At 38.1% G+C, this 25,118-nt stretch overlaps 2 protein-coding genes across 3 annotated transcripts; one reads left to right on the plus strand and one right to left on the minus strand.

Annotated features, from left to right (window-relative positions):
- Window positions 1-565: 565 nt before the first annotated feature.
- LOC127794126 (peroxidase 25) lies at window positions 566-2,131 on the plus strand. 2 transcript variants are annotated; one of them, XM_052325034.1, is made up of 4 exons: window positions 566-850; window positions 941-1,120; window positions 1,221-1,383; window positions 1,506-2,131. In XM_052325034.1, the coding sequence occupies exons 1-4, from the start codon at window positions 641-643 to the stop codon at window positions 1,925-1,927; spliced, it is 975 nt and encodes a 324-aa protein (XP_052180994.1). In that variant the 5' UTR covers window positions 566-640; the 3' UTR covers window positions 1,928-2,131. The 2 variants fall into 2 exon arrangements, with proteins under 2 accessions (XP_052180994.1, XP_052180992.1); XM_052325032.1 differs by having other exon boundaries at window positions 568-856.
- A 7,802-nt stretch (window positions 2,132-9,933) lies between these two features.
- LOC127794611 (transcription factor WER-like) lies at window positions 9,934-10,296 on the minus strand. Its single transcript, XM_052325861.1, has one exon. It carries the CDS (start codon window positions 10,294-10,296, stop codon window positions 9,934-9,936), a length of 363 nt encoding a protein of 120 aa, XP_052181821.1.
- Window positions 10,297-25,118: the final 14,822 nt, after the last annotated feature.

The following is a 25,118-nucleotide window of genomic DNA, read 5'->3' on the forward strand; positions in this document are numbered from 1 at the left end:
GATTATAAGAAATTGAGCCCTCCTCAATAATGCATGAAACTTCTCATTTTGCTAAAGTCCGGTGGAGGTTACTTCACTTCTTCCCATGAGTTCAAATTGCGCAAATTGTTTCAAAAGACAAAAAAGAGGACAACAACTTATTATATATGATGCCCTACATTAGGCACTTCAAGCGTGTCACCGTGTTCATGTAACCTCTTATCAAACAACAAAAAATAAAAGCAAATGTGAACACAATGACAATTCAAAGAGGGCTCCAACGCGTAAAATAGAAATAAAGGTGAGGAATCAAAGATTGAGGGGACTCCATTATTATCTCTCCAAATCCAATATTCACAACGCCATATATCCATTTCCAAGCCTCCATGGCCAAACAAATTAAAGCTCTATAAAAGCAACTCCACCATGCGTCTTCTATATATGGTCCCACGCGTCTTCACCAAAAGCAAGGCAATGTTGATCAGTAGAAAACCCACTAATCAATACTTCAATGAAATAATAAATAATTCAATCAAACAGTTGCTTAAAGGAGCAAACTCGCCTGTATAAGTACTAGTGGTGGAGCACAATGGATTTTGTATCCAAAAGCCAACCAGAGCCCATTATCATTTGCTGGCCATTCTGAGCATTAATTGCCATTATGAAAGCTTCAATATTTTCAGTTTTCTCACTACTGATGATCGTGGCAATGGCTTTGTTAGTACAAGGCCAAGGAGGGTTGGAAACAAGGTTCTATTCTTCTTCTTGCCCCAAAGCTGAGGCCATAGTCAGGTCCACTGTTGAAGCGCACTTTAACAAGGATCCCACAATTGCAGCTGGCTTGCTCAGGCTTCATTTCCATGACTGTTTTGTGCGGGTGCTCTTTTTGTTATTGGCATTGGGTTGTTTGAAGCATTGATTCATTAGTCTACTAATAAGAGATCTTTTTCACCGGCTGCAGGGCTGCGATGGATCGGTTCTGATCACAGGAGCCTCAGCCGAAAGGAATGCATTCCCAAACCTCGGGTTGAGAGGATTTGAAGTCATAGATGATGCAAAAACACAGCTAGAAGCCTTGTGCCCCGGGGTGGTTTCATGTGCCGACATACTAGCATTGGCTGCCCGCGATTCTGTCGACTTGGTCATCACTAATTAATCCGAATATCTTCTCTTCTCTTCCGCTCCCTCCTAGTGTTATTATGGTTCTGATACTAATTATACATGGTTGGTCGATGTAACAGAGTGATGGCCCGAGTTGGGAAGTGCCGACTGGAAGAAGAGATGGCAATCTCTCTTCATCATCCGAAGCCTCGAATTTGCCTTCTCCCCTAGACTCAATTGCTGCCCAAAGGCAGAAGTTCGCGGCCAAAGGGCTTGATGATCATGACCTTGTTACACTTGTTGGTATATATGCTAATTAATTAAGCTTCTCCTCCTTTAATGAATATGTTATAGTCCATTAAACGGGCATCTCAGGACTCCATGCGCAGCCAAATCTTAACATAAGTTCAGTATTCCTTGTGCAGGGGCGCATACCATAGGCCAAACAGACTGCTTATTCTTCAGATACCGCCTCTACAACTTCACAGCAACCGGCAATGCAGATCCAACCATAAACCAATCGTTTCTAGCGCAGTTGCAGGCGATTTGTCCCAAAGATGGCGATGGATCGAAGCGTGTGGGGCTGGACAAAGATAGCCAGTTGGAGTTCGATGTGAGCTTCTTCAAGAATGTGCGCGATGGAAATGGCATTCTGGAGTCGGACCAGAGGCTCTGGGGAGACGCTGCAACGCGAAGGATCGTTCAAAACTATGCAGGCAACATTAAGGGATTGCTTGGTTTTAGATTTGATTTTGAGTTCCCAAAGGCCATGATCAGAATGAGCAGCATTGAGGTGAAGACTGGCAGCCAAGGCGAGATCAGGAAGATATGCTCCAAGTTCAATTAGTTAGCTCAATAATAAAAAGAACTTAGGCCCTCAAATGCGTGTGTGTGTTTGGCCGAGCCTTTGGTCGAGCCATGGCTCGGCCACCTCAACACTGGATTCAAAAATAGAATAGTGCAAAAAAAAAAACATTCGATGAACTAAAACATTCCCAGAAACAGAAATAAAATAAGAAAGAATACATAAATAATACACAGCGATTTTAACCGTGGTTTATTCGTTAAATAAGATTACATTCACGTTGAACTCCTACGAAAAGAGCTCATTGCACTAATCGGGAAAATAATTACAACCTTCACATGCATCTCTCTCATTTATTCATTGTACAAACTATGCTCTCTAACAAAAATGTCCCATAACCACAACAAATAGAGATTAAAGACAAACCCTAAGAACAAAGAGAAGAAAAAAACTATACAGAGAATGTCGTAAAAGTGAAGAGAATGAAAATCTAATTGGTATAAATAATTGGAGGTTGTGCTGCCTAAATCTCGAGAACAGAAGAAATATAAATAGGTAGAAGCAACGGTGAGGATTTGATTTGGAAATGGGATTGACGGCCAAAAAAGCAACAGGCTAAGCGACAAGAAAGTATAGAAAGAATTACCGAGCTGTAAAATGACTAGGGAGTTGACGTTTGGCCATCTGTGCTCTGTTACTCCAAAATGACAGCGTTTTGGAGCAACCATAGAACAGTTGCCAGGTGGCCTCCACCTCTTATTAAAAACATCAACATAGAGCAGCGTTTTGGAGCAACCATAGAGCAGTTGCCAGGTGGCCTCCACCTCTTATTAAAAACATCAACATTTAGTTGATGCTTCACCATACCTCACAGTGTGTATTGAATAATTTTGAAATGATTTAAATTTGATTCAATGGAACTTGTGAAAGGTAAAATGATTAAGTGACAAATCTTATGACTCAATCAATCAATAATTAGCTTGTGAAATCTGCACATGTAGGTGTGTGTTAAGCTTTACTTTTTTTCTCTGACAATTTAAATTTCCATCTTGTGAATTTAGAGGGAAATGGATATAAGGAAATTTAATTCCTATCGGTGTTCATAAAAGTAGATTTTTGAGAATTAATTTCTTTACAATGGCATGAATCTATACATACTAGAAGATACTCACATCTATGTGTACAAAATAATAAAATATTTTAAAAGAAGACTCGTAGGGATGATACTAGATATTAAAGTTTAATTTTTTTTAGATATATTTTAAATAAAGATGGATTTTGGTGAGGTTGCACAATTTTATTATGACTTAAAATGACATAACTTTAAGTCAAAAATAGTTTTTTTTTGGTTATTTTATTCTTTCCTTTTTTTATTAAATAGAATAGAAAGAGTATTTTGGTTAACAAAAAAATAAAAAATAGTTTTTATTCAGAGGTAGCACTAACACAAAAACCCATGGTTAGTTATCTCTACTATTATATAAACAAAGAGAACTATTTAGTTCTATGAAGTTATGTCAACAAAGTGTGTAAAATATTTAATTTACTACTTTATTAAACCTGAGTCTTTGCTTAATTTTTTTTAAAAAAATATAAAAATTAGACCATAAATTGTTACCAAATAAATTTGTATTTAATATATTTTATTTACACGGACTACCCTTCTAATATAATATAATAGATATGAGTTAGATATAAATAAATATCAATTGATTGGGGTTGTTTGAAAATATGGTTGTTTTTTTATATATTTACTCGAGACCCAGTAAATTTCATACCAACAATAAATAAAAAATATCTTTAATAATTTAAATGATTTCCTAACAATTTTTTACACTACTATTTAATTTCAATCACTGATTTTCAACAAAATGAGAACAATAAAAAAATCAAAATATATATAATAAAATATCACCAAAATACAGCAAAATATATCAAAGTAATAAGTTGTTGAATTGTTTGATTAATTATTAAGTTTTCATATATTTAGTAAAACTATTATTCAACTCTTATATAACAATTTCTTTCTTTGTATTTAATTTTTGTATGTATTTTTTACAGCATGGTCTTATTCATGCTGTAATAAGAAATTAAGCTGCAGTTTAACAAACTTGAGCCACACCCACATGAACGAGAAATGTCTATACAATCGCAAGTGTACAAACCAGTCTCGAAGAAAATAAAATCCCGTTGAGAATATCTAATAGAAAAGTGAAAAACTAAGCTAAGCTACCAACCCCTACACCGAGATAACAAATTTGTTTTTGTTTTCATATATATCATTAATTTAACTTAAATATATGATGATAACACATATCTAGTAAGTATCATTTTATATCTTAAATTTTAAAACTTGTAATCATGTAACATACAATATGATGTCTGTCATATAAAAAGATGTAAGATGTCAAAAGGAAAATGGATTGATGTTGTTAGCAATTGAGCAAATCAATTCTCTTACACCCAATGTGCAAAACAATCAATATAAATGCAATGTTTGTTAGTTACCGACTGAAATCAATATAAAATCAAGATTTCTCTTTGGTCCTCTATAGCACATGAGATAATTTTTATGAAACAAATTAATCCTAGTCCTTCTGCAATTATTATCACATCCCACAGCCATCAAAAGATTCCTTGTAAGAATTATATACTTCTTTTCTTAAAGAAAAATATCGAATCCTTAAGATAATATATGTACATGCACAAATCCCATTCAATTTGCAGGCAAGTGTAGACTTGGATTTACAAATTAAAATCAACCTGCAATACTTGAAAATTCACAAATACTGGGAAGATATATATATATAAGGTAGTCCTACGCTACTCTTAAGTATAATAAATATTACTATATATCATTTTGACTTTGTAATGAACTAGGAACATTATTAAACTTCTTTAATATAGTCATTTGCGCCGTAACAGTCGAATCACTTCATCCCCATCAAGCAACACAATAAACTCCTGAGCAACATATATTATGTCCTCAAGCATAAAAATATTGCAAGAAATTAATAATGCAAATGGAATGAGAGATGTGAGGAAAGAGTATTCCTCATTTCATTATGTTTCAAAATAAACAAATATTCTATTACATATATATGAACAACTCATTTAATGTTTCTGTGTTTTCATTGAAGAAAAAACTTATTATAATAGAACTTATTAACCTCAATGTAGAAAAAAATATTCACTGTTCATCTAACAATAGACTACGTTGGCACTAATCTTACGTAGGTTGTATCTTATGTAACAGAATATATAAAGAATAAGAAGATCATTATTGGTCTGTAAACTATAAGAAGAAATAAAATAAAAAACTAACACCACTAACACCACTATAAGTATACTATTAAATTAACTCTCCATCTTTCAATAGTAGAACAAATACAAGTTTAACAGGACCTTATACAATTGCCTCATTTGTAGTTATAAGGTATTGTCAAAGCCTAGAAGGTGAAGGTCCATGACCATGCTGATCTTGGTGCCAACATAAGGCCTCCCATTGCACTAGCTAGCAAGCCTACTGAAGAAAGCATGTAACTGATGGAGGAAGACATTTAACAAGAATGAAATCCCCTATAATTGTGACTAAACTCTATAGTACAATCATTCAATTGGATTAAATAGTCATGTACTAAATGGAACGATAAATTGTGCAACATAATCATGCATACAAAATAAACTATATAAACATGGTATCTGGGCAAGCCAACTTACTGTATCTCAACATCAAAGCAGTTTGTCTAACAAAGACTAGAGAAATACATGTACCAATAGAACAAGTCCCACAAAAACCATATCTGAGTAAATCTATATCTGTGAGAATCTCAGAGCATTCCTAAACAGAGTATACCATAAAGGTAGGAGTAATTGTACACCCTACCAAACAAGCATTACTACTGGATAGCTGGTCAAAACCTGAAAAACAATAGTAAATTCGGTGTGAGCCATAAGGACCTAGCAAGTAAAGAAGTGTGTTATGCCACTAGGAGGAGAAGATATAGAAAAATGGATGACAAATAAAGTCATGACATGATAAGAAGTAGTAACCCATCATTGAATGCATATCACATAGGTACATAAGAAAATATGTAAGAAAATCCATGGTAAGAGTAAGTAGCACATATAAACTATTATATATTGCAATGTCTTTCAACTGCCTAGGTCATACAACCGTGATATAGTAGTTTGTTTCAGCTACCTAGGTCACACAAATCCATGACATGATAGTTTTTTTCAACTTTCAACTGTCTAGATAGCATGAAAGGAAGCAAGGAGGGTCGGCAAGGGGCCTTGGCCCCCCTTCCAAGGTCTGTGCAACCCAATATTCATGGAGCCCGGAGTGATGAAACTTTTTATATACATGCTTATGTAATTGTCAAAATATTGTATTTGTCCCTCTTATTTTTTCAAACAAGTAGAAGTATGAGATTATCAAAATTATATAAGATACAAGTATAACCACATTATCTATTGCTTCTTACATTTTTCCCCTTCCCTTTTTAACCTTAATTACAAATTTTGTCATATTAGGCTTCAACTTCCATTCTTTCTTGCATATGTTCAATAAATTGCAAAAAATGTGGGCCCCATATGTTCAAGAAATTGCAGAAAGCTTTAGTATAAAATCAATATCATGGATGATTTTGCTTCTCAAAAAGAGTGTAGAGTACAATATTATAAAAAACTAATACTTAAAATAATTAATTATATTTTATTCATGATTTTTTTGTTGTCTAAATTTTGTTACTGAAAGTTTCTCCCTATGAACTTTTTTCTGGTTCCGCCCCTATTAAGTAGTGCACTATGGCCCACAATCCTGTTGTCAAAACCAAAGTTTTATAGACTAGTGACTACTCTTATATTACAAAAACATGTGTTGCATGCATTATATCCATGCATGTCACATAAAATCACGTAATAAAGGTGTAACATATGCTATCAAGATGATAAATAAACAAACTCGTCTCCATAGTGCTAACAAAACAATTTTTATGCTTGTTGAAGAATAAAATATATACTTGATAGTAAGAAATGTGTAACTTATGCTATCAAGATGATAAATAAACTAAATATTGGATAGACATGGGAGGATATCATAACATGTAGTAAACAAGCTCATCTCCATAGTGCTAACAAAACAGCTTTTATTCTTGTTGAAGAAATAGAATACTTGATAGTTTATAAAGGATATTATGTAAGTATGAAAATATGTTATAGACACAATAGCAAATTATGCAAATCAAGGAACAAATGATGAAACCCTTACTATTGAAACAGTTTTATATAGCATATTTGGTTTACTTACAGTGTTGGTTGAGGTAGCCGACTTAGTTGTTCCCCTTACTAGGAAAACCCATGGATAAGCTACTCGAGCTTGAATCATCTACAAGTTCTGCAAAACCCTCCATTAACTCAGCGTTAGATTCATAGATGACCTTGTCTTTACCTTTCAAGGAAATTTCTTTTCTCTGATCTTCAAAATGCACCACGCCTCTGGACTTCTCAATAACTCCTTGCAACATGCTGCTTTCATTAAGCAAATGAGGTGCTTGATTCTGGTAAAGTTCTGATTGTGTGGTGGGGAAAAAGCCAAGTGGATTGGAGCATTTGGTAATAGATGGTGACAAGTTCAAGCCAAAATCATTAGAGTAATTGGTTTCCAGTAGATAAGAGAAGTCCTCCATGGTTGGTTCTAGATCCAAGTAGAAACCACTAGATATGGTTTCAAGTGGGTTGGAGGAATCGTCCACATGAAACCCAAAACCATTAGGCTTGGTTTGTAGTGAGTTGGAAAAGCCTCCTGAATATGGTGCAATGTTAAACCCAAAATCACCGTGAATAGTTTGAAACATGTTAGAGGAACCTTCCATGGATGGTGTAGTGCTGACCCCAAAGCTATAGTCAGGTACAGTTTGAGGAAGGTTCATGGACTCTCCCACAAATGGTGTATTGTTGAACCCAACACCGGTAGGCCCAATTTGCATCAATTTGGTGGAATCTCCTATGGATGGGGCAGTAAAATAGCATGGTGTGGTCTGAAGTAGGTCAGAGGAACCTCCGACACATGGTATAGTGTTGAAATCAAAACAAACAGGTATAGTTTGATGTGGGCTAGAAGGACCTCCCAAGGATGGTGCAATGTTGATCCCAAAATTAATACTAGACCCAATTAGGTTTGAAGAGCCTTCCAAGGTTGGTGATGGATTGAAACAAAAACCACTAGTATCAACATTGTTAAAGGAGCCTTCCATGGTTTGTGGTGTGTTGATTTCGAAAGCATTTAAACTAGTTTGAAATGGATATTGGAAGCTTCCCATGGTTGGTGATGGATTGAAGCCAAACCTGGCAGACATGGTCTGAGAAATGTCTGGCGATAATTCACTTTGAAAGTGTTGATTGGACAAGTTTGATGGTGGAGACATATGAAACATTAATGGCAAAGCAAAATCACTACCAATTGGATAAGTGTTTGATGTTTGTGGAGAACTGAAGGGGAAAAGATAGGGTAAAGAATGATTATAATTGGTGCTTTGGTACTGATAAGATGCAAAATATTGGGAGTGAGATGATGATAAAGAGGGAAAAGATTTTGTCAGCTGGAAATGGTCCGCAATTTGTTCAGGGTAAAAGGGTAGATTAACATGTTGGAATCTCTTCATTTTAGTGTTCCAAAAATTCTTGATCTCATTACCTGTTCTACCTGGAACCTAAACACAGAAACACCCAAAAAGAAAAAAATAAGATGGAGAGACTAAAGAAATAAAGATAAACGTACAATATGTTAAAGGGCTAATAGCAATAAAAATTCAAACATTTTCGCGTTTTTGTAATCTAATTCAAAAGTTTCAATTTTGGCAATAGTATCCCGATTTGATCGATTAAGTGTAATTTTATCCAAGACCCGAATCTGATTGGAGATACGTGTGCCTTTGATGACGTGACACGCCACTTGGTATTTTAAAATATTTGATCAGTGGGCCCTACATGAATAAGTGTAAAAAAATAAAAAATTAAATGTTATGTTAAATATATGTGTGTGTGTGTGTGTTATGTTATGTTATATATATAGAGAGAGAGAGAGAAGGAAGGGCAACGAATGGACGACGACGAGGGCAACGGCACTAGGCTAAAGGCAACGATGGAGGTCGATTTGAAAAAAGGCCGATATGGAATCTAGAAACTTGATGGTCGATCATTAACGTTCATGGGGGTGGCTTAAGCAATCGAGGGCGAGGCGACTGATAAAGGACATCATCGATCGATAAGAACAGAGGGTCATCAATCGGTTTTTGTGAGAAGATTGTGAACAGGAGGAAGCCCAGAACAAAAACAAGAAAGCCGACAGTCACGCTGTAAGGGCAAACATGGCAATCACTGGACTTCCTCCTCCTTCCAAATTAGATTCCATTGTCGCCTCCAATTTCCAGACCGATCGTCGCCTCCAATCAAGTATCGTCGTCTGTTCCCTGCCCTTCCTTCAATTTGTGTGTGTGTATATATATATATATATATTTAAGATAATTTTTTATTTTTTTATTTTTTTACACATGTACACGTGGGATCCACTCAAATGTTTTACAATGCTAGGTGGCGTGATATGTCAACAAAGGCACACACCTCTTCAGTCGAATTCGAGCCTCAAATAAAATTGTACTCAATCAATCAAATTGAAACATTATTGCTACAATTGAAACGTTTAGATTAGATTGTAAAAACACGAAAGGTTTTGAATTTTTATTACTATTAGCCCTATGTTAAATAAAAAGGATAAAGTAGATGCTCGAGTTTTATAAATCTAGATAAAGCTTCTTTAAGGCCAAAGAAAAAGAAGAAAATAAATTAATCCATATGTCCAACCAAGTAGAGAGAGAGAGATTTCATTCCAGTTCAGATCAAAGCATCTAGGGTTTAAGGAAGAAGGAGAAAAAATAAATTGACCCATACAAATTAAGTAGGAAAATTAAAACAAAAAAAAAAAAAACAAGGATGTAGAGGGTAACAAAAATCACAAAGCACATGCGCATTTGCCATGGAAAACTGAATTAAGGCCAAAGTACCTGAGAAGCTATGTGAGACCATCTGTTTCCATGCTTCTTGTGGAGTTCAGTGATGAGGTTTACTTCATCAACAGAAAATGCACCTTTTTTTAGATCAGGATTCAAATAGTTAGCCCATCGCAATCTACAACTCTGTCCACATCTCTTTAGACTGGTATTCTTCCATACTTCATTCCAATTCTTTGCACCAAACCTTTTTACATACTCAAGCAAGATCTCATCTTCGGATTTGGACCATGACCCTTTCTTCCAATCTTCCTTTACAACGTCGTTATCCCCATCACCGTAAGCGCTGCCTCTATCTCCTCTTAGATTGTTTGATGTTGCATCACCTTCGGAACTAGACATCATCTTTCTTCTTGTTTTCTTGAGAAAACTGCATACAGCTTATATATTCAGTGACTTGCATCGTATTTACTCTCTTTTTTTGTCATTTTCTAAAGAAGATATCTCTGTAATTATCACAAAATATACGATATGAAGACTCAGAATTAAAATAAAAGGAAAGAGAAGCAGATTCAGATGAACCAAAATTATATTGCTATTCACCTCCTATATATATGTATGAAAAAAAAAATGAGAGAAACTGATAGGAACATGTGACTCAAGTAGAGAGATAAAAGATACACAAAGGAGAGACAACATGGCAAACTCGAAATTTGTGGAACAAAAATAATGTGTAATAACCTCAATTTCATGAAATCAATGAGGTATGAAACATTGGAATATATATTCTAAAACTATGATTGCTAAATTAAAAAAAAAAAAAACAAGTTATTAGACATGGTTTATGAATTTTTTGTGTAAAATTTTATACAATATCAAATTTTCAAGGAAAAATTACAACAATATCTTCAAAAATAAATGAAAAAATATAACTTTGTCAAAAAGAAATTAAAAAATAACCTAGAAAAAAAATTGTCTTAAAAAATAGTATGATTAAAAAAATATTCATTAGTTCATTCATGTTAAACTCATTGAATTTTGTGATTTCAATCTAATTTTTAATATAAATTTGAAAGAATAATCTAGAAGAAGAATGCAAAAGATTGAGGGATCAAAACTAGTGAAGCAAAAATAGTAGTTTTAATGCTTCGTTCTTTTCCAAAGCATGACTCGTCATGAAAATCAAGAAATTGTTTTTCAAAATAGTTTAATTCCAATATTAATTATGAATTTCTCTTAACTCTATTAGGGCTTACTTAATCCCATCCATGGCCTTGTGATTAAGTTTATTCTTTATTACCATGTAGTGGAAATCACCCTTAATATCCTTTGCTTTCTTATTTAATCTCAAATTGATTAAAGGTGAATATTACAGAGTTCACTACAATTTAATGTGATAACAATTGAACCTTGGTGTTAACTTCGATCAATCATGTAACGCTTTATTTTTTAGGTATGTTATATCCCCAAGAATTCAATTTGTTTTAAGTTGTATATAACCCACCATGGTTTCTAAAATTACCCTTATACTCCCTTAAAACTATAACCCCATCAAGCAAAGTTAAGGCAAATAATTAGAATATAGTACGAAATATAATTTAGATCAAACCCAAAGAAGTATATAACTTCAAATACATTGAATAAATAAAGAGGTTCTTCGTTGCATTACGATTATGAAAATAATAAATAAAGTATAGAATAACATAAAGGTGTTGGGATCACTTAGTAAGGATTCAAAATGTTTTCATATATGAATGATACATGATTTAACAAGCCTGTCTTAAAGAGATTTTTAATGTTTCGATGTACCAAACCTGGGTTACAGACTAGCAAGGCCAGTTTGGGGTGCAGTTATAGCAGTAATCGCATTTAACATTACTTTGGGGAGGTATAACCCTCAAGACATGCTACCTAACCCCCATAGTACGTAGCGTAATAAACATCATCAATATTTAATGCATCAATACCAAATATTCCCATGGTGCAAATATAATAGGTGTGATAAACAAGAAAATAAAATGCATCAATTTTGAATTCAATGAAACTGAATCTAACCAACTTTTAGGAGGAACTACTCATGTAACACCTCAAAATTTTACTGATTTTGAAGTGTTAAATTATGAGAAAAAATTCTTACAGTGGTCCTAATTGATGAATATATAATTGAAAATTTTGACACTAATGGGATTATAACAAAGCTCGTTAGGCTTTTTGAGCATCAATTTTTGGAAGTTTGAGGTCCCAAGTATAATTACCTATTTTTTCTAGAACATTTGGGAAGTTGATTTTTGAAGAAAAAAAACATAAAAGGTAAGCTTAATTGGATATTATTGAAAATTTTAAAGAATCAGAGTGATTATTCAAAATTTTGATACTTGAGTGGTTTGGAAAAATAATTCTTGTGCCAAATAATTTTTAGACTTATTTCCTAGCTAGCTAAAGGTTGTAAAATTTTGATTCAAGATAAGTTAATTGGTAATCAAAAATTAGTTTATATTACAAAAGTGGGATTTGAAAATTTATTTGATTTAGTATGTGTTAAATTAAATTGGTATTGGATATGGTAGAGTAATTGACCAATATAGTTGAATATGTAACTATATAAATATGTGTGAAATTACGTAGTGGTATACTTGATCAAAGAAATTGGTTAAAAGGGTAGGTAGATATATATGTGTGTGTGTGTGAGTGTGAAAGAAAAAGACAAAAGTCAAATATATATATATATATATAAAGAAAAAGATAAAAGTAAAATAGATATATAGAAAAAAAAAAAGAAAAAATAAACTTACATAAAAAGAGAGAAAGAACAAAAAAAAAGAAAATTACAAAAAAAAAAAAACATTGTGGAAAGATACCTCATGACTCCTTTCCACCGGAGTTGTTCATTGCAGTTTGCAGCAAACTACAGCTCAAAGCAAGCAAGGTTTGCCCTGGGCAACTCCTTCCACTAAAAAAATAGTTTTAAAAATCTTTTTCAAAGTTATACCCCCATAGTGAGTAAGATTAAGGGTCAAGTCCCTAAGCTCATATATAGAGGGAAGATTGTTATATTGTAACCTTTAGTAATTCGAAAAATAGTGTGAAACTAAAATAAAGATAGTGGAGGAAAGAGATGAAGGTCTTGGCTAAGGAATAAGGGAGAACCTACAAGCAAAACAAGTATTCTTCAAGAACATTATCAAGGTACGTAAGGGTATGAGAAAACTTTTCTTCCATTAGTTGACTTGACGATTTGACTTCATAAATATTATTTTGTATACTGGCCTAGTGAAAAATGATGAAAAAAGCCATCCATAAATTCGTTAGATATTATTTGGAAAATCATGTTATTTGTGAATATGTTTTGATTCATTTGAAGTGTGTTGAAAATGCAATACATGTAAAAATGTTTATCCAATGCTTGATAAATGTATAGCTTACACCAAATATATTTTCTTTGTACAAAATGTATATATAGGTAGATGTGGTTGCAAAAACTTCCAAAGGCAAGGAGAAGGTTGATATTTGAAGGAAATTATTCTTCCTTGAGCAATCATAAATCCATGTTATGTACCAAATCTAAATGTCCCAATGTCTAGCATGTTTTGGGGTATCATCATTAAAGATGAATTTTATGTAATAGACATGTTATTTTGTACGAAAACAAACCTTTTCGGAGATATGCAAACTCTATGGATATTAGTTTGTAAGTCAATGGTGTCATAAATATTTTGGAATGAAAAATTGATATATGATTATGTTCTTGATTGTTTATGTCCTTAATTATATTTTTTTTTAAAGTAAAATTTTCTATTGAACTTTTGAAGCAAGAATTATTCAAAAATGAATTTTCTACATTTAATTATATGAATTTTCTTGTGAAACATGTCCGAACAATTTTAAACATAACACTACTATTAAGTAGTCTATTTTGACGGTTTTTTAGAGATGATAGACAATATATTAAATTACAAGAAAATTCTAGACGATGTTTAAATAAGTTTAATTTCTATAAAACTTGGTTTCACACTGTTCTATTTCTTTGAAAAAATATATGCATTATTTGGTAATGATTATACAACTAATTTAGAGTCAAATTTGAAAAGTTCAAACCTTAATAAAATAAAATGAGTTTTGAATATGTTCTATCTCATTGAGAAATCTTGCTAAAGGTATATACATCTCATGAAAAAATAGAGAATTGATTAGTTAAATACTCAATATACAAAAGTGTGTCACAATTGGAACAAAATTATGAATAATCAACTTTATACATATAATTTTTCAAAGGGTCATATGACATCATTTGAAATTTGATATTTTTACACAAAGTCATCTTATTAATATTCTTGTTGTGAAATTTTTATGAATTTTGGTAAATCTTAATATTTTAAATATTTTAGTTCAATTGAATGCTGAATAATAACTATAAGACCCCGTTTCGGCATAAGGTTGTGTAATATCCCAAAAAAAAAATAATAAAAATAATAAAAGTGTAAACTAAATTTACTGAAATTAAATTTAATTAATTAATTAAAATTAATTAATTTGTTAAAATTTTGTGGCTGTGCGCGTGTGCGTAGGGGTTAAGCAAAGTGGCCACTTTTCTGTCAAATGGAAACAGAGAAGAACAGTGAGCAGAGAGTGAGATGGAGAGATCGGCTGAGGGAGAGATTGAGGGGGAGAGATCAAGACCGAGAGAGTGAGAAAGAGAGTTTAGCCGAGAGGGAGAGAGATAGAACGAGGGAGAGAGAGAGAGAGGCTCGGCAGCCATGGAAGCTGCCGAGTGAAGCTCGGCCATGGCAGCCGAGCAACCAACAGCGGCGGCGAAGGCGGAGCAGCGGCGGCAACGGGCTCGGTGGCGGCCGGGGAAGACGGCCACGATGGCCGGCGTCGGGCAGAGGTAGCCGCGGAGGCGGCTGGGCATGGCCGCGAGCTGGTGCGGCGCCATGGGGAAGAAGAATAAAGCAGCGGCCGCAGGAAGGGAAAGGAAGAAGAAGGAGAAGAAGAAGAAGAAGGAAGGGAGAAGAAGAAAGGAAGAAGAGGAAGAAGAAGAAAAAGAAAGGAAGAAGAAGAAGAAAAGAAGAAGAAGAAGGAAAGGAAAGGAGAAGAAGACGTTGCAGGAGCAGTGGGCGTGGAGAAGAAGAAGAAGAAGAAGAAGAAGAAGAAGAAGAAAAGGAAAATAAGGAAAAAAATAATAGAATTTTGGGATTTTTCGGCATGGGAAGTGATCAGGTACGTGGGTAAAAATATGTCATGTTTAAATTATAAATTTTACGCAATTAAAATTAATTAATCTGAGTCCCGGTGGTGTTATTTGCCAGGAAATGATTTAATTTACCTCGGGAGCTTGAGAGAGGTCGGAATCAGCTGATTTCAGGCAAGTTCCTAATGCTTTCCTCGTATTCTTTAATTCCCGTGAGAAACCCTGTGATTTCTCGTATTTTATACCCTTCCTTCGTCTGTTTCGACTCGTTTATTAATTATGGAATTTGGAGTCGTTTGATTTAAATTTAATTTATTAAGCTGGCTTTATTAGCGTGATTTAATTTAAAATAAATATGAGACTCGTTGAGATATTAATTGTGGTGCGCTTACGAGGGATTTTAGACGGTTAAATTATTTATATTACACGGTAGATTTATTTAATTAAGCTGCGATTTTATTTATTGCCAGCGAACGTTTTACTTCGCAGCGGGAGTGCAAGAAAGAGAAGAAACGGCCGTGTAAAGGCAAGCTCTTAACCCTCTCTTCCTGATCTTTAATTCCCGTGGAAGACCCCGTAATTTCCTGTATTTTATCTCCTCCCTTACTTTAATTCGGCACCTTGCCTTATTGGTTGAACTATTATTCATTTGTTTTAATTTAAATTAAATCCGAGGCTTCTATAATTTTATTCGTTGTGAGCCTACGGGGGTTTGTACCACCCCTATTCCTTTCGGGAATGATGCTGAACCAGTTTGGGGACTAGGTTCCTAGACGTGAGGGTTTATTTACGATTTTATTGGGTTTACTTACAGTTTTTCTCAGATTTATTTATGGTTCGATTAGAGCTATCGAGCAGTAGGGCAGGGGTCGGTTGTTGGTGACGCTGGGGTGGACTATTGTACGGCCTTGATGTGGACCGTCGGGTGGACACCCCTAGTCACTGGCCGTTGACCGGTGCCGGGCACTGCTGACTAGCCCTACCGGTATGTGATTTACTGCGTGATTAGATACATTGTATTACTGTTCATGATTTGATATGCACATGGGTACGGGATGCATATTGGGATATCCATTTATTGAGAATGCTTGGACACGGACATTCTAGTTTGGTTAGGTTGCATCCACCGCGAGCATATGCATGGCGTGTGGTTTACTATGTGGGCGGAGCATGGCCTGATGCCTGGATGTATGGGCGCCTTGTATCACGTTGATGCTCATTACGCCATTGCATTCTTATGTGCATTGCATGGATACTGGTAGTATTTAGTTCTCGGACGGGAGTACCGTTCCGAGGGAGCCTTTGGCTCGGTTGTCGGGAGTACCGACGGATACAGGTGACGGGAGTACCGGCCTGGGACAGCGCGCGCAGGTTTGTGGAGACATTTGTTGCCTTTCAGGGCAGCGGCAGGTTGGTATGGGACTTGGGTGCCAAGTGTCTTATGTGGGCCCCAAGGACCGGTATGTGCTTTTATTTTGTTATGCTATTGAGCTGTTGTGTTGTAGTGTCTCATGGCTTGTGTGTACCTGGGGGTTTATTTTGGGGAGAGTTTTCTGGTTATGTTCAGCCTTCAGCCTTTCTTTCTTTATGCTTGCTGAGTCTCTCGACTCACCTTGCTTTCCATCATCCCAGGTAGTGGCGGCGTGGGCCATAGCAAGGGAATCAGCTTTAACGGCAGAGTCGGTGTGGTGTACAGGCAGTCTCGTCAATCCCTATCCACTCTGATGTCTAGTAGAATTTACTCTATTATTTCGTACTGTGCCAGGTGTTTTCTCGAGTCTTGTGTATGTCGGCACAGGAGTTTGTGTTTATTTATTTATCTTGTGACCGCTGTGTTAGCGGGGTACCCATAGTGCATGCATGTCTTGACCTTTGCTTCCGCTGTTCTTATTTTTTGTGTATGCATGCCGGGGTGGTCTTTGTCTCGTGTTTCATTATTTTTCTCCTCCCGTAGGCGCTCCCGTTCGGGTAGTCCGGGTGGTTGGGGATATCCGGGCGGGGGTGCTTACAATGTTGGTATCAGAGCGTTGTTGAGTTAGTTTTGAGGGACGAGTTCCTGTACACCAAGGTTGTCGGGTAGAGTTAGGGATGTCTAGGTGAATCGAATAGGGTTAGGCTGTGTCCCAGTTGTGTTTTGCTGATTCGTGTAAGAGATCGTGTCCCAATTTATCTTCGTGCAAGGGTGATAAATGCACGTTAGGAAAGGACCGTGAAGAGGTATGAATAAGGTTTATTTAGGACTTGTGCCTACCCCTAGGTGTTCAAGTAAGAGGTTGGTTTTGCCTTAAGATATTTACCTGATATTTGGTGTTGTTTGCAGATTTTGAGTATTTCCAATGGGACCCGGAGGCCCAGATCTCGATGTACCCCTTCCCAATTCGGATGCCTTCCCTGAATTGCATTGTATATGGTGTCAGTGGGAACAGGAGTTTGCTTCTGGATGGGGAGGCGGGCAAGACGAAAATGAGTACTCAGTGAGTTGTATATATCAGTTTGACGAGGTGTTTCAAGAGACGATTCACGAGATTTTTGGGGATTATCGGAGAGACAAGTCCTGTTTTCCCGTGAGCACATGAAGGACATGTGGAGGCGGCTGACTGTTGTAATTATGAATGATGTGAGGCTTCATCCCCATTATGATATTTTTGTCGAAGCTGTGAGGCAATAAGTTGCCATTTGGGAGCCTTACTAGGGATCGGTACAAAGTGTGCCCAGGATTGGAACACTACCTGACACTCAGTCAGTCTGAGCCACTGTGAGGGTGTCGTCATAACCACCGGAGGGACTTGTTGGACTTAGCTTACTTGGCAGATGATTTGCCGGGTTAACTCTGAGGTGTTTTCTAAAGAGGTCTGGAGTTCCTTGGTCTCGCTAGGTGTTGTCGACGTCCTATTAAGGCTAGCGTCAATGTCATGAGAGATGAGGTCATGGTAAAATGTGAGATGGAGGCCCATGATTGGATTTTGCTAGGGATGGTACGGGAAGGTCCCACATGGTGGAAAATGTGCTATAGGAGTCTGATGGTAAATGGTAGATCCGTAGGTACCGAGATGTGTATAGGGTGTACTGAGATGAGAAACTGAAGGTTGGGTAGTGCGGTCACTCGTGTGTAACAGTTAAATTGTCTGTACTTATTTGGTCGAGAGACGTGTTATTTGATGAGGTATGGAGGTAAATTGAGGTTATGAGGGGTTTGCATTTTCTTGGAGGTTTAGGGCATCCACCCTAAGTTTAATCGAATCTAGAAGGATAAATTGGAACATTAATACGAAGTCCCAAGAGAGATCTATGATGAGAATTTATTGAGGGATTATTATGGACTTATGAACTTGGAGTTTACAGTGGTTATGCTGTTTGGAGATTTAGCATCACGACCTGGCTATGGTGTGTAGGTGTTTAGTTTTCACAAGTGGAGCGGAGTACAGGTGACGTCGCGGTTGGCGTGACGAAGAGCTAAGGCTGTGAGGTTCTGTAACAAATAGGGTAAAGTAAAGGTGGTAACAGGTGTTTTAGGCTATCGTGGTGCATCCGTGATAATGTGAATTAGAAGTAAGGAAAACCCCTCTACGTTTGGTGTTGTGGGAGATACCCCGGTGTATGGCCACGGCCGAAATTGGATACAGGTCTAAGTAACTATTGGGTTCTGCTGCAAGGATAGTAGTTGCTATGAGTACGTGCGATGCTAATCACAGACCACATGCCTTAGGGTCGGTTATTGACCGAGTGAGGAAATGAGACTCCTTTGGGTGCTGGTCAAGTGGTACATCGGCAGAAACATGAGATGACTTGTTATGCCAGTCAGATGAACGCTTAACCACATCTTTAAGTTGCTTTTCGTTTTTGAGGCGACTTATGAGATGCCTTAGGAATTAGAACAGTTGTTGACACGGTGATGTGCTATCAGTCGAGTAGGCTACGGAGTTGATAACACCAGTTCTAGAGCTCGTGTTCTAGCTAGCCTATTGAGTCTTCGAGGAGCTCAGGATTCGTAATTAACGGTCAAGAAGAGGTACGGTCCAATTAGCTATCGGGAGTTAAGATCAGTAGTGAGGATAAGATTGAGGGTTGGTGGTCACCGAATAAGTCAAAATTGGGTGTGTTGATTCCTTTAAGGAGGGGAGATCTGGCGACATTTAAGATCTCGAGGTGTATTGAGAGGGGAACGTGTAACCTTTGATAGTCCTGATTAAATGGCTACTCATGTTTATTAACAGGACCCCGAACGTACGCGACAAATTGTGGGAGAAAGTACTGCCGAGAAAATGATGTGTATCTGGTTAAGAATCAGTTGGCAAAAGTCAGACTAAAGGATATTACTGCTGAATTCTTGATTGAGGATGTCGTATCGTTTTCGTGTTCCAGTGCGTCGTAAGTACGTGGCAGGTTCAGGTCACGTTACTGACTATTAGCCTTTCGTCCTATTTGAGGATGGTTCCACTCCGATCACTGCCGGTTGCACTTGATGTTAGTTGTATTTGCATTGAGCCTTGGGTTGTGGATCGATTTATTATTGGGATTGAATGTCACTGAATTTTGAGCTTACCCTTAGGTTGATATGTGGTCAGGATAGTTTTGAGGAACAGTTGGATTACGATATCGTAATAGGCGAACCATGTTGAGTTATGATTGACGACGTTCCTTACGTCGGTTAAGGTATCAGTGGTCATAACGTGGTCCCAATGAGGTGATGGATTATGGGAGATATGCTAGTGTATTAAGTCTAGTAGTAGACTCAGACTTGTGAGAATTGAAAAATGATGATATGAAATGTCCTGGAAATGATGTTAGGTAATATCACGAGAGATGTGAGCGTATCTTGAGGATATGGATTGAGCACAAATTTCGAGGACGAAATTCTATTAAGGAGGGGAGAATTGTAATATCCCAAAAAAAAAATAATAAAAATAATAAAAGTGTAAACTAAATTTACTGAAATTAAATTTAATTAATTAATTAAAATTAATTAATTTGTTAAAATTTTGTGGCTGTGCGCGTGTGCGTAGGGGTTAAGCAAAGTGGCCACTTTTCTGTCAAATGGAAACAGAGAAGAACAGTGAGCAGAGAGTGAGATGGAGAGATCGGCTGAGGGAGAGATTGAGGGGGAGAGATCAAGACCGAGAGAGTGAGAAAGAGAGTTTAGCCGAGAGGGAGAGAGATAGAACGAGGGAGAGAGAGAGAGAGGCTCGGCAGCCATGGAAGCTGCCGAGTGAAGCTCGGCCATGGCAGCCGAGCAACCAACAGCGGCGGCGAAGGCGGAGCAGCGGCGGCAACGGGCTCGGTGGCGGCCGGGGAAGACGGCCACGATGGCCGGCGTCGGGCAGAGGTAGCCGCGGAGGCGGCTGGGCATGGCCGCGAGCTGGTGCGGCGCCATGGGGAAGAAGAATAAAGCAGCGGCCGCAGGAAGGGAAAGGAAGAAGAAGGAGAAGAAGAAGAAGAAGGAAGGGAGAAGAAGAAAGGAAGAAGAGGAAGAAGAAGAAAAAGAAAGGAAGAAGAAGAAGAAAAGAAGAAGAAGAAGGAAAGGAAAGGAGAAGAAGACGTTGCAGGAGCAGTGGGCGTGGAGAAGAAGAAGAAGAAGAAGAAGAAGAAGAAGAAGAAGAAGAAAAGGAAAATAAGGAAAAAAATAATAGAATTTTGGGATTTTTCGGCATGGGAAGTGATCAGGTACGTGGGTAAAAATATGTCATGTTTAAATTATAAATTTTACGCAATTAAAATTAATTAATCTGAGTCCCGGTGGTGTTATTTGCCAGGAAATGATTTAATTTACCTCGGGAGCTTGAGAGAGGTCGGAATCAGCTGATTTCAGGCAAGTTCCTAATGCTTTCCTCGTATTCTTTAATTCCCGTGAGAAACCCTGTGATTTCTCGTATTTTATACCCTTCCTTCGTCTGTTTCGACTCGTTTATTAATTATGGAATTTGGAGTCGTTTGATTTAAATTTAATTTATTAAGCTGGCTTTATTAGCGTGATTTAATTTAAAATAAATATGAGACTCGTTGAGATATTAATTGTGGTGCGCTTACGAGGGATTTTAGACGGTTAAATTATTTATATTACACGGTAGATTTATTTAATTAAGCTGCGATTTTATTTATTGCCAGCGAACGTTTTACTTCGCAGCGGGAGTGCAAGAAAGAGAAGAAACGGCCGTGTAAAGGCAAGCTCTTAACCCTCTCTTCCTGATCTTTAATTCCCGTGGAAGACCCCGTAATTTCCTGTATTTTATCTCCTCCCTTACTTTAATTCGGCACCTTGCCTTATTGGTTGAACTATTATTCATTTGTTTTAATTTAAATTAAATCCGAGGTTTCTATAATTTTATTCGTTGTGAGCCTACGGGGGTTTGTACCACCCCTATTCCTTTCGGGAATGATGCTGAACCAGTTTGGGGACTAGGTTCCTAGACGTGAGGGTTTATTTACGATTTTATTGGGTTTACTTACAGTTTTTCTCAGATTTATTTATGGTTCGATTAGAGCTATCGAGCAGTAGGGCAGGGGTCGGTTGTTGGTGACGCTGGGGTGGACTATTGTACGGCCTTGATGTGGACCGTCGGGTGGACACCCCTAGTCACTGGCCGTTGACCGGTGCCGGGCACTGCTGACTAGCCCTACCGGTATGTGATTTACTGCGTGATTAGATACATTGTATTACTGTTCATGATTTGATATGCACATGGGTACGGGATGCATATTGGGATATCCATTTATTGAGAATGCTTGGACACGGACATTCTAGTTTGGTTAGGTTGCATCCACCGCGAGCATATGCATGGCGTGTGGTTTACTATGTGGGCGGAGCATGGCCTGATGCCTGGATGTATGGGCGCCTTGTATCACGTTGATGCTCATTACGCCATTGCATTCTTATGTGCATTGCATGGATACTGGTAGTATTTAGTTCTCGGACGGGAGTACCGTTCCGAGGGAGCCTTTGGCTCGGTTGTCGGGAGTACCGACGGATACAGGTGACGGGAGTACCGGCCTGGGACAGCGCGCGCAGGTTTGTGGAGACATTTGTTGCCTTTCAGGGCAGCGGCAGGTTGGTATGGGACTTGGGTGCCAAGTGTCTTATGTGGGCCCCAAGGACCGGTATGTGCTTTTATTTTGTTATGCTATTGAGCTGTTGTGTTGTAGTGTCTCATGGCTTGTGTGTACCTGGGGGTTTATTTTGGGGAGAGTTTTCTGGTTATGTTCAGCCTTCAGCCTTTCTTTCTTTATGCTTGCTGAGTCTCTCGACTCACCTTGCTTTCCATCATCCCAGGTAGTGGCGGCGTGGGCCATAGCAAGGGAATCAGCTTTAACGGCAGAGTCGGTGTGGTGTACAGGCAGTCTCGTCAATCCCTATCCACTCTGATGTCTAGTAGAATTTACTCTATTATTTCGTACTGTGCCAGGTGTTTTCTCGAGTCTTGTGTATGTCGGCACAGGAGTTTGTGTTTATTTATTTATCTTGTGACCGCTGTGTTAGCGGGGTACCCATAGTGCATGCATGTCTTGACCTTTGCTTCCGCTGTTCTTATTTTTTGTGTATGCATGCCGGGGTGGTCTTTGTCTCGTGTTTCATTATTTTTCTCCTCCTGTAGGCGCTCCCGTTCGGGTAGTCCGGGTGGTTGGGGATATCCGGGCGGGGGTGCTTACAGGTTGCCACATGATTTTAGTGAGATTAAAATACAAAAAAGTGAGTTTAATAATAAAATGAGCCGTCGAATCGACTACAGGGAATGTCTTGGAGTATAATTGGTTATGAAAAATAGTATGGTCTCGATGAGCATTCTAAGATAGGATTTATGGAAGTAAAAAAAAATTGAATTAAGATAGTTTTCGGTATAACTAAAATACAGTTTCACTTTAGGCTAAAATATCGAATTATCGTAGGAGACTTCCGGGAAGTCAACGGAACCTTAGGGGACTCCGATTTTTCGTAAAGATCAACTCTGAAGTGGTTTTAGGATTGAACAAAGGTCTAGTGATGGCACATAGACAAAATTGTCCTTATCAAATAAATTTTAAATTATTAATTTAAGATTTAATGTATCGTAACGTAAATTAACTTGTCGTTTGAGAATATAATTGTAATTTGGGAAATTGTTAAAGTGAAATTGAGACGAAAAGTGAGATTTAAATGTATAATCTTTTTATTATTATAATATATATATATATGTACGCGTTGTGTGTATGCTGTGTGCGTGCTGAGTGTGCGCAAAAGGCATGCGAATGGAGGCAGGGGCAGCCGATGCTGTCTGCGTGCGTGTGTGCTGGTGGCAAGCTGCTGTTGTGTGTGCGGGAGGAAATCCGTAAGAGATTTGGAATAGATAAGGTAGGAGATTGATGTATAATTAATATATATATATATGTGTGTGTGTGTGTGTGTGTGCGCGCGCGCGTGTGTGATCTATGGAACAATGGCAGAGAAGGACCGAGGGCATCAAAGAGAAGCCGAGAGAGATCGAGAAAGTGAGAAGCAAGAGAGAGAGATTAAGAGAGAGAGAGTGGGCTGGAGTGGTGGCCGAAACCAGCAAGAGGAAGAGGGCAGCGGCCATGGCCGCGAGCAGCAAGCTCGATCGGCCATGGCAGCGGCTTGAAGCCGCGATGGAGGAAGGCCGAGCAGCAAGCTTCCAGCAACGAAGCAGCAGTAGCAGCCGGTGAGGAAGCTCGGAGGAGGCCGGAAATGCGAGGCCGAAGGCGGCCAAATCGAGCCGCACAGCCGCGGCAGCCATGGCAGCGAGCAGCGGCTGGGCGCGGCAGCACGCAAGCGAGGCAGGGGCGACGCGAGCGGGTGGCAGCGGCTGTTCGGTGGTAGGCAAAGCGAGAGGCGACCGGAGGCTGCCGGTGAGGCTGGCGGCAAGGCGCGCGGGCGGCGGCTGGCATGGCTGGTTCGTGCGCAGGGGAAGGGAGAAGAGGAAGAAGAAGGTGAATAGTGAATGAGGAGGAAAGCAAAAGAAAAGAAAAGAAAAAAAAATAATAGAAAAATTAGAGTAGATGTGAGAAAAAATCTCGAAAAATAGGAAATGGGGTTTTATTAATTTTTTGAAGATCTTAGCGATAAAAAAATGGTTCGGACATACGTTTCGAGGTCAGGGCATGCATACCAAGGACGCCTAAGAGGTTAAGTCAAGGTAAATAAAATTTTCTAAAAAATTTAGAAATATTATTTTATGTATTGCCATAGTGAAATATTTGAGAAAATAATAAGAAATGTTTAGTTTTGATTTATTAAGAAAAAATAGGAAGAAAAATAAAGAAAATGCAAGAAATTATGAAAAATAGGTTTTAATACTTATTTAAATAAATATTATTATAACATCCCGCTCGAGCAATAGGAAGAATCGGAATAACTTACCCTGATAGGCCTACACGAACTTCCCAAGGGGGTCACCCATCCCTGGATTATCCCAAGTTAAGCACGCTTAACTTGGGAGTTCTTTGCCAACATTCAGCCCAAAAGGTATCTAGCTGGTGTTGTTTCTTTTCTTACACCATCCTCGATATATACTAATTTCTCTGGACTCTCGGGGTATTACATTCTTCCCCCCTTAAGCACATGACGTCGTCGTCATGCGACCTTACAACCGGTCCTAGATCTCCCCCCTTACATGGCCGATGTGGGATTCGCCTAAGGTGCCTACACGCACCCCCATAGGGGCCTACACACACCCCCCTCGGGACTCAGCCTCCTCGCTGAGGTTTGTCCCACCACCGCGCTCAGAGGTTCGGGGGTCGGCTCTGATACCACCTGTAACATCCCGCTCGAGCGATAGGAAGAACCGGAACAACTTACCCAGATGGGCCTACACAAACTTCCGAAGGGGGGTCACCTATCCCTGGATTACCCCAGGTTAAGCACGCTTAACTTGGGAGTTCTTTGCCAACATTCAGCCCAAAAGGTATCCAGCTGGTGTTGTTTTCTTTCTTACACTATCCTCGATATATACTAACTTCTCTGGGCTCTCGAGGTATTACAATTATAATTAGGATACTTTGAGGCTTAAGTTGAAGTGAATTGTGCAAGTTTTGATGTTGGCACGCAAATCGA

The sequence above is a fragment of the Diospyros lotus genome, chromosome 2 (genome assembly GCF_014633365.1).
Source record: "Diospyros lotus cultivar Yz01 chromosome 2, ASM1463336v1, whole genome shotgun sequence".
In the NCBI taxonomy this organism is placed as follows: Eukaryota; Viridiplantae; Streptophyta; class Magnoliopsida; order Ericales; family Ebenaceae; genus Diospyros; species Diospyros lotus.

What these genes read in the sequence shown, in the direction of transcription:
- LOC127794611 (XM_052325861.1), bottom strand. Translation starts at nt 10,296, where the DNA reads ATGTCTAGTTCCGAAGGTGATGCAACATCAAACAATCTAAGAGGAGAT.
- LOC127794126 (XM_052325032.1), top strand. Translation starts at nt 641, where the DNA reads ATGAAAGCTTCAATATTTTCAGTTTTCTCACTACTGATGATCGTGGCA. An exon ending in TCCATGACTGTTTTGTGCGG is followed by an intron (nt 857 to 940) that starts GTGCTCTTTTTG and finishes CACCGGCTGCAG; the next exon opens with GGCTGCGATGGATCGGTTCT. An exon ending in CCCGCGATTCTGTCGACTTG is followed by an intron (nt 1,121 to 1,220) that starts GTCATCACTAAT and finishes TCGATGTAACAG; the next exon opens with AGTGATGGCCCGAGTTGGGA.